The sequence below is a fragment of the Phyllostomus hastatus genome, unplaced genomic scaffold (genome assembly GCF_019186645.2).
Source record: "Phyllostomus hastatus isolate PE091 unplaced genomic scaffold, TTU_PhHast_1.1 phas_contig_36, whole genome shotgun sequence".
Taxonomy (NCBI): Eukaryota; Metazoa; Chordata; class Mammalia; order Chiroptera; family Phyllostomidae; genus Phyllostomus; species Phyllostomus hastatus.
This window is the reverse complement of record NW_025333862.1, coordinates 3,321,782-3,331,819: the sequence shown is the minus strand read 5'-3', so window position 1 is coordinate 3,331,819 and position 10,038 is coordinate 3,321,782. Positions and strand designations below refer to the sequence as shown.

The 10,038-nt window shown below is 47.1% G+C and overlaps 1 protein-coding gene across 1 annotated transcript; it reads right to left on the bottom strand.

Annotated features, from left to right (window-relative positions):
* Positions 1-5,050: 5,050 nt before the first annotated feature.
* Positions 5,051-8,752, bottom strand: BTG2 (BTG anti-proliferation factor 2). Its single transcript, XM_045841615.1, has 2 exons — positions 8,501-8,752; positions 5,051-7,453 (listed from the first exon to the last, which is right to left on the bottom strand). Exons 1-2 carry the CDS (start codon positions 8,652-8,654, stop codon positions 7,119-7,121), a joined length of 489 nt encoding a protein of 162 aa, XP_045697571.1. The 5' UTR covers positions 8,655-8,752; the 3' UTR covers positions 5,051-7,118.
* Positions 8,753-10,038: the final 1,286 nt, after the last annotated feature.

Genomic DNA, 10,038 nt, shown 5'->3' with positions numbered 1-10,038 from the left:
CTAGTGGAGCAGGTAGAAGGCTGTTGTGGTATTTTGAGAGTGACAGAGGCAGGCTGAGGACTATGTGCTGGACAGAAATGGAACAAAAAAAGCAGGGATTTTCTTGTTCCAACTGAAAATGGAAATGGAATGGTGAGAGATGGTTTAGCACAAGCGCCTCATTTTATTTTATATTATTTTTATTTTGTCATACTCAACTGAGGAGATTTTTTTTATCCTCACTCAAGAGAAGAAGGGAGAGAAACATCAATGTCACAGAGAAGCATTGATTGGTCACCTCCCACATGTGCCCTGACCAGGGATCAAAACTGCAACCCCGGTATGTTCTCTGGGATTGAACGCGTAAACTTTCTGTTACAGGACGGCACTCCAACAAACTGAGCCACACTGGCCAGGGCCACAAGTGACTCAATTTACAGATGACAAAACAGTAGAAGCTCACAAGCAGAAGGAGCTAGTCCAGGATGTCAAAGACATCTATTACTAATTATTGTTAGGCCTGAAGCTAGGCTCCCTACTCCTCAATTTCTAAGCCCAGAGCTACTTGCACTCCACCTCCCCCTACAGTGGCCTCCCAAGTAGTCAGTAGGAAGGATGATTCCTGTGGACAGGATCAGTGTTCAGTAGCTGTGGAGTCTTTTTCCTGCCACTTCTGTTAGAGTGCCTTCCTGATAATCTAGCCTTTTTTTCTCCATGCAATTACCTTCTGGGTAAACCTACTTAGGAAGTTAATTGATAACTAAAGTTCTCTTACATTATGATTTAAAGTGTGTCCACTCCTCCATAAGTTACATTTACATTTAATAGCAGGTGCTTAAAGGCAGAATGGCCTGCAAGATATTAAAGATCATTTTCTTAACAAGGTACAGTCCACAGGTTGGCTATTGTGAGCTGGGATTCCTCACTGGCAGATCCTGAATTGACCTGATTGGTTTTTCTTCTACCTGATTTAAATCCCTTTCATCTATTAGGCCTTTATTCTTGACATTTATTCAACCTGAATATTCATCATATTCATTAACACCTATGAAGCACCAGATACTGCTTGGCAGGGTCTGGGGTCTGCATTTTAGCTAAAATTCAGTTATAAGGACAAGGACAGAGGAAAGAACTGAGTATCATGGGAATAACCATGGGGGAAGGGAGAGATGCCAGTGGAAAGGTGTCTGGAAGAGATGGTCTGAATCTTGAGAGATGAGTCAACCAGACAAAAGTGAGTGGGTAGAAAGCAGGCAGGGCATTCCTTGAGCAAAGGCCCAGAGTCTGCACTCCCAGGTACAGGTTAATGAACACCAGCTGGATGAGAGGGGGGAGAGCTGCTTCCAGTTGAATCTTTTTGGAGAAGCATAGGCCCCGCGTGTGCCTTTGGTTCTATCAGGAACATGCTGGATGCTTATTCCTGAGGCCATGGCCATGGTTAGAGCCTCCTTCCTAATGTGAGTGTGGGAGAGGGGGCATCTCGAAAACCCCCACATCCCCACATTCAAGAGGTTCCAGCTGCATCATAGGTCACAGAATGGGGGCCTATGAAGATATGTACTTTAAAAAACATGTCTAACACTTAAAAATAGTTGCCATTATTGGAATTTAGGGAGATATCAAATAAAAGTATATTTCAGGTTTCTCTAGAAAAATCACAATATCTTGTATCACCAGTCTCCTAGGATGACAGTGGACTAGAGCTAAGGAGTGAAGTGGGGTTGGACAGGGGGTGTTCAGACAAGGCTTGAGCTTGTTCCCCAAGTTTAGCACAGCCTCTGTCCAGCCATCCTTACTCACTGATTTCCTGGCCCCACCTTCTATCACCTGGTGCTCACTGAACTTTAAGCAGCTCCTCCCTGCTCATGGTGGTAAATAAAGTCACCATTGCTTCAACCTGCCCAGCTACACCCCTCTTATCTGACGTGCTCTGGGTGGCCTGTCAGGTTTATTGGACAAGGGTTGAATAAAGGCCTGTTCTTGTGTATGGGACTGATGGTGGGGAGTGGTAGAGCTAGGTGTCAGCTGGGAACAAAATGACTTGGAGTTGCCGGGGCCAGAGAACCAGGCTCCTATCAAAGCAGAGGATAGGACTGGCTGCACATCTGGGGTACACTTGTTTGCACAAGATGGTTATCCAGGGCCTTATTAGCCTCTTAGACTGAGCTCAAATGTTTTTCTTGCCAGTTCTGTAAAGAAATGATATAGAGAGAAAGCCAGAAATCATCAAGCTTACGTCATTTTCAGCTTCATCATTTCTCTCTTCTGGGAAGGGAAAGAGGGTGGGTATGATTCCACAGTTGGGCAGAATGGAGGTAAGCAAAGTTGTTGTTAGAAAATCCCTTTCCTGCCCACTTTGTGTGTGAATGAGCATGTATCCCAGTTTGGTATTAATCCACAAGCAGACCGTGGAACCAGCAGGTCAAAATTGCTCTGTGGTCAACAAGATCAATTGTCTGGCCAGGACACCATACATTTCAGCAAGGATGGCAGAGGTCAGACATGAATTCATTCATTCAGCTGGTTCTTATGGGCTACATATAACACTAGGATGGGTTTTGGGACTGTGAAGTTTTTAAACAAAGGATTGAAAGTCATCTATGGGAGAAGAAGACACAGACTTGCTTGGAAGGTGTTAACTATAGCCACTTTGGAAGGTGCTAGTAGGAACTATTACTTTAATGATGGTTTCCTTCCAGTTATCAGAGTGCCAGAGTGTCCTTAGTCATGTCAGGACCAATTTGGAGCACCTAGGAGAGATGAGGTTAACTTTGACTTAAAACTATAATTCTCATTTATTGTGTACTTAAATGTGAAAAGCACTAATTCTAAGTAGTTCATTGATCTCATTTAAAACTCAAAACAAGATTATGAGATGGATTCTATTCTTAATCCACTTTTACAAATGGAGAAATGGAGGCCTGGTTGATGAAGGGACTTGGCCTGGGTTGCACAGCCTGTAGGCAGGTGGTAGAGCTGGTGAGATTCCCTCAGACAGCCTCACACCAGAGCCTGAGCGCCTCATCTGTATGCAGCTGCCTCACTACCTTGGGCACTGAAAACTTATCAGGCAGGAGTGTGATACAAACCAGAGAAGATTATTCTTGTACTTCCCAGCCCAAAAAAACCCTTTCAATTCACCTAATTGAAAATGATGATAATCATTGTGCTAATTTACCCTACAGTGATTGCTAGGATAATGGAGATGATTTAGAATCAAAAGCTGAAGAAAGGAACAGAAGTCATTTAAACCAAACCCCTAATTTCTGAGACAGGAAAATTGTGGGGCTTATCCAAACACAGCTGGTTAGGAAGAAGAATCTAGACTACCACCCATATATTCTCCCTGCCAGTCCCGAACTCTCTAGTGTTCTATGCTTTGTTGAGTAGGGGTGCTGGCACTGGCCTGGAAGCCAAGAAGCCTATCTTCTCTTACCAAAGTTTCCTAAAGGATTAGATTTCAGACTCACAGAAGTGGGTTTCTTCCTCCTGGGCTTGTTATTGAAGCATCCTGGACTCATCCACCCAAAGCTTCTTATCAGGAGCCAGGATGGGCTCTTAATCTGCAGCTCCCAGGGCCTTGTCTACACTCTTTGGGAGGTGCATTATCATCCACAAACAGCTGACTGAGCACAGGTCTCCCAGTGCTCAGTCAGGCTGGCACTGTTTACCAACTGGAGAAGCTGGGAGCAGAATGACCAACTAAAGCTCAGTCCCTGACACATGAAGCTACTTACAACTCTGGGGACTGCTCCTGTACCTCAGCTGGCTAGGTGGCACTCTCCACCTATAGTGAATCTGGTCAGATCTAATGCAAGTAACATATTCCTTGATCACAGACCCCTTTCATGTAAATTGAGGGACTATTTAGTCTGCCAAGAGCCAAGAAAAACTGCAAGATGAACCTGCCACTCTGCAGTTTCCCTGGCTTGGAGACAGGGATGTGTGATGATGTCCCATTACCCTCTAGACAAGGTTTGGTGAATTTCAGGCTTTCTACTGAGTGAAATATTCTTCTTAAGTGAGCCTATTAAGAAACAAGGTAGATGCTGACTTTGTACCAAAAAAGAAAATAGCGCTCTTGGATGGGCAAAAATTCAACCTTAATCCTGGGTCCTTACACCCAAAAACGTGGATCCTTATTGTGCCTAGGACATTTGTATTAGGAGCTACAAATGAAAATGGGAACATTTATTTAAATAACCCCTCAACACAAGTGGGTCTCCATAGCCAGTTCTATTTATGATACATATAAGCTGGCTTTCCCCATCTACATATCCCGACTCACCTACTCTCCAAGTGTATCACAGAGAGCCTCCAAGGCCCCTGCCACCTAGGACACCTAGGTTAAACTACAAGCTTGTTGAGGAGAGTTGTGGAGGTGTGAAATAAAATGTGTGTGTTGAGGGGCTGGGTCTCAGTGTTCATGAGTCAACATGTTTAAAATGTAAAGACAGCACCTATGGCCAAGAACATTTAAAGAAAACTAGCTCAGGTCAAAAACGTACTTGTGATGTCACTGGACACTAGTGAGGTCTGACTTTTCTTGTCTAATAAGATGAGACTGGTGGGCAGCAAAGGGTAGTTCCAGAGAGGACAGGAGAGCCTGTACCAGTAATTTCTAACAATTTCTGCCCAACCTGGGAAAGGGTTCGATGTCTCCTGCTCACCACCTCAGTCTGTGAGAAGACAAGCTGTGTGTCATAATCACCTTTAATATTTCTAGTGCCCAGAACTTACTGACAATATATTCTTGCTAAACGAAAGGAGTGAATACAACTAAGGCCTCACAACAACAGGATGTGTAAGATGGGCCCTGGCTGAATTAAGTGCTTTGCTACCAGAACACTGTCAACTGTTAGAATATGCATTAAAGGAAGTAAATAAGGAGCTATTTCCTGAGGAAGAAGGGATGCTTAGAAATGCCCTTACCACACAACTTAGATGTTTCTTTTCTCTAGCCACATGATTTAGGTCTTCAGAGTGCAACTGAAGATACAAAGAGAGGATTTGGATCAGAAAGACACCCAAATTGGCAATGTGATCATTTTACCTTCTCTGCACCACACACTTCATCTGCTACAGTTTTATTAAAGTAACAAAAAAGTGTACATTTGTCAATAAAGCTGTACATTCTTCCATATAAAAACACTATTTGACAATTAGTAACCTTTGTCTTTTCTTTCAGAATAGCTTACACAAGCACTATTATTTTTTACCTAATAGGAGAGACAGGCCTGTTCAACAGTTCAGCTCTGGGCATTTTTATTTTTTTAAAGTGAACATCAAAAAGAAGAGAAGAGAGAAAAGATTTAGCATGAGACCATGAGGTTGTTTCTAAGAAAGCAGGGACCTGTTTGCAGACAAAATGCAACAACATAATCTTCAGGGATTCACAGCTTTGTTTCAACCCACCAGCCAGAAAATAAGCTCCTGTGTCTGTGGGCCCGGACCTACCTTTAAAGCAATAAACATTGTAAGCAGAGTTTAGGAAAACAGCTTGGATCTGGAGAATTGAAAAGGAGGCAAAACAGGCAGGAATGGGTTGGGAGAGTGTTTGTTAAATAGCACCTCTGAGTCAGAATGAGTAGTTAAGAAACTCAGGAAAGGGGGATGCAATGGAGAGGGGACTTTAAGAGTGGTGGTGGGTGGGGGTGGGGGAGATTCCTCACTATAAAGGTCAATGGCAGGAGGGTAGCCAGGTTGACCAGATGTTCTAGCTATGTCCTTTTTAACGTGGTTCAGGTTTAGAAAGCTCAAGGCCTTCTGAGGACCCCTCACTAATGTCACTGAGAAACCAAAGTTAGTTTTCCATTTTTTCTCCAACCCAGAATAGTAAATATTGCACAAATCCACAGACAAACTTGGATTGAACTGAGGAAGTCAGCAACTTCTCCCAGAGGTGCTCTGAGCACCAGGGAGAAAAAACAATGCCCAATGTTTGGTTTTAGTGTCAGCATTACAAGAATACCAAGTAATCCTATAGAATTTGGGGCTTTCTCTCCATCAGCCAAGGGATACCTGAGCAGCCAGCTACAGTTCTGAGGACAGAGAGACAGATGGCTCCCTCAGCCCACCAGAGCACCAGGAGGTTGTGAGGGCTAGATTTCTACCTCCTTCTGGGACTGGGAAGCCATATTGCACAGTGACTGAGAACTCTTGTCCTAGAAAATAGGGTAGCTCCATGACTCAACCAGAGGGAAGAAGTGGGGAGAGTTAGAGAGGAGTTTTGTGCTTTTTTAAAAGAAGGCAGTAAAATAAAAGACCTGGTGTTCCCTATAGCTTTTGAGCCACCTCTCAAAGGGATAATGGCAGCAGCATTAGGACTTTCATGTGGTTCCAAAAAGAAGAATTTTGGCCTAAAAAAAAGAGGAAAAAACCCAGTGGATACTCTTTGGATCCTAAAATTCCATTGCAAATCACCCCCCAAATTATTCACTACAGGTACACACAAAACAACACATTGCAAAGCAACCCCTGCCTTACTCACTCCCCTGACACCCACAAAACAATAAGCTTTAGATTCCTGGCTGAGAAGCAACATCTACAAGACCCTCGGGATAGAATTTAGTGATGATTTTATAAAAAGCTGCTTAGGATAGAAGGAATCATTCTCTGCCCAGGATCTCATCAGAAAAACAGAAGTGAAGATTAGGCAGCATGAGTTAAGTTCCTGAATGTCCATGAGGTCAGGGATGCAGGTTTGGGAGAGTGACAGACTTGAAGCAGCCTCCCCCCTAGCTCCCGGGGCAGATCTTGATCTATCTCATTTACAGCTGTTAACCTTGCTTGCTCCCTCTCACATCTTCTTGAGGCGCTGGCCAAGCTTCCCTCACCTCACCTTGGTCAGGCCCACCTCTAAACACTCTCCACTCCCACAGGCAGACACTGGCTCCCAGACTGAAGTGCACAACAGTTGTCTCCAAAGGCACCTGGGTGGCTGCTTCCAAGCAGCACCCTTTAAGGATTTTTTTCTTCTTTAAAAAAATCTTTAGGTGTTTTTCCTCCCCTTTTCTTAAAAAAATATTACATATAAATATCTCTTCATTTAAAATATAGTTCCCCAGGTTGAGGTATGATGTGGCCTGTTGTCACCGCAGGATGAGTACAGTCGAGTGCAGGCGAGGGTGGCAGAGGAGCTAACTGGAGACAGCCATCACATAGTTCTTGGAGGGGCTGCTCCTGCCCAGCATCATTTGGTTCTTGCAGGTGAGGAGCCCATAGGAGGTGACCACCGGGGCCTCCTCATACAGGATGCAGATAGAGCCATCCTCCCCTATTCGGTAGGATACCTCATAGGGGTCAACCCACAGAGTGAGCTCTCTTGGCAGCAGCTGATGAAGTTGGGGCTGGCTGAGTCCAATCTGGCTGGCCACCTTACTGATGATGGGGTCCATCTTGTGGTTGATGCGGATACAGCGGTACCCAGAGCCCTTGGATGGTTTCTCAGGAAACCAGTGGTGTTTGTAGTGCTCTGTGGAGACAGGTCAAGGGGGAGATGCCTTGGTTAGAGCGGCTGGACCAGGGGTGCTACTACTGCAAAGGAGGAGGGGTGGCGGTGAAGGGATAAAGGACAGGAAGGGACTCAGTGACTTCAACTCAACAAGGTGGTTTGTCATAACTTCCAGTTTCACAGCCAGGAAGGCAATCATCATGGTTGGATCCACAGAAAATTACTGCACCTCCCACCCTGTGCCCCTGAGTCTCCTTCTACCTCCTTTGAAGTAAGAGTCCCTTAGCAAGTGGCTGGCTAAGGGGTCAGAAAGGGTTGCTTCAATGAAATATATGTTGCTCCTCAGAAGACAGAACCTGTGTGGGCATTCGGAGATGGCTGTCGCTGCACAACAAGGCCGACCAAGGGGCTAGAAACAGTTGCGAGACAGGTCTCTCCCTAGCCAGCCGCTGCCTATTTCTTCTACACCTCCGTGTCTCACGCAGCCCCCACCCCACAACACACGCTCCTACAGAGCAAAGTTACTACCTACAAGGCTCTCGCGGCACCGTAATAGGTGGCAGATGGCTTAGGGGTCTAGACTCAGAATACAAAAGGAGCCAGACTCCAATTTAGAGCAAATCAACAACCCATACAGGACAAGCGCCGCGCGCACAGCCGGAAGAACCCGGCCTGGGACTCCAGTTGCTGAAAACGCTCGAGCGCACCTTCCTCTCCCAAAAGAGGGTCTCAGAGTCCAGTGAGAAGATGAGCTCGCACTCAGACCCGCAGGTACCCCCTCTTCCCAGGCATAAGCCGGGGGAATCGGAATCGCACTGCAGGACAAGAGTCTGCGCCCGCTGAGTCCCATAAGAATCACCACGGATCAAGCAGGACCTGAGCACAGGGCTGGGAAGGGAGAGGTGACCAGGGAGCTGGGGACCTGCGGGCCGCCCCGCCGGGGCCGGAGGGAATCCGAGACTTGGAGCGGTTCGCTGAGGAGCCCAGAGGGAAGGAGGACAGGTAAGGAGGGGGGCTGAGCCCGAGTGGCGGGGTGTGAGCGGCCTGGACCCCTTGGCGTGGGCTCACCTGTTAGTGCCTCCTGGAGAGCCCTGCTGAACACCTTCAGTCTCTGCTCGCTCACGCAGCCTCGGGTCCTGAGGAGGCTGGAGAGGAAGCCGACTGCTGCTGCGATCTCCGGGAGCATGTTTGTCGTCTTCCCGGTCCAGGTGACCTGGCTCATATCGTGCGCGGTTCGGTGTGCGGCAGCCGAGAGATTTGAGAGATCTCTGAGGGTCGTACCCCTCCGCGGGATAAGTCCTCTCTGCCGCGGCTGGGGCTCTACCCTGGCTGCGGGCAAGACGCGCCTTTCATACTCTGCGGAGAGGCGGGGTAGCCGGTGGCCTCGCTCATTGGTCGCCGCCAGCGGATGGGGGCGAGGCCGAAGCCCGCGCCGCTTCTCCTCCAGCTCACTAGGAACCTGCCCCTGCCGCCACCTCCGCGCTGAGGTCATCGCCTGCTGACGTCAGTGCCGGGAACCCGAGCCCCGCGCGCAGGCCGAAGGAGGCGGGAAAGGAAAGGGGAGCCTGGGAGGGGCGAGAGGAGAGCAACTGAGGAGGGCGGTGCTCGGTTTGCTTGTAGCTGGGAATTCCCCGACCTTTCCTCTCCGCCCATCCTTCAAGAATTAGGTGAAAGCCACCTCGTCCAAGAGGCCTTCGCTGATACCACCTCTCCACGCCATCTCCTTTTCAGATTCCCACATTTTCTAACTACACACTGTCAGAACCATTCACTGGGACTCTCATCATTTTACCTCTTTGCCGTGTTTCGTAACTAGTGGGAATGGGTTCCTCTTGGCTCTTGGGAAATTGGACTGCCTTTTATTTACTTCCAAAATAATTTCCCTTCCCTCAACAAGTTCTGCTCGTCTACAGCGATGCTTTTTCTCTAGCCTAGAAATATCCAAGTCTCACCTATTTGGTGCATGAGTGGATGGTGTGGGGGAAGTTTGCAAGGCTTTTCTGTCTCAAGTTATTTTTCTAGTTCTCGCTTTCCTTTAAATGCCTTTATTTATTTATTTTTTTGGTAAGTGGTCTGTTCTCAACTGTATACATTTTTCCATCCACTCCCTCTTTCTCGTCCTCCCCTCCTTCCCCACCCTTTCTCCTTTCTCATTGTGGACTGAAGCTTTCAGCCTCAGAATCTCCCTTTTCCACATGCAGGCGTGTGCTCTGGGCTTGGCACTCTTAGAAGACTGGGGTAACTTCTAACCAACATCCCAGGGGCTGACATACATGTATGTTAAATAAATCCAGTCCAATCCAATAGCTTCTGTAAATTCTTTGTCATACACTCTTGGCCCTGCTGACCACCTTATTCTGGGTGGAAGTCTCCCCTCCTTTTCTTTGACAGGTACACAGTCTTCCCTGCCTCCTTGGCTGGATGTCTCCCCCCCACCCCCACCCCGGCTGCACCATTCCCTTACTATGTCCACCCCTCTTCCCTTTCCTCTCCACTTTCTTTTCTCAGGGAGATCCTATTCATGTTGTCCATTTTGATGCCTACTTTTTTACAGTTGACTTTCACATCTACACAGTCTATCCTTCTGCTTTTTCATCCTGCTCCTC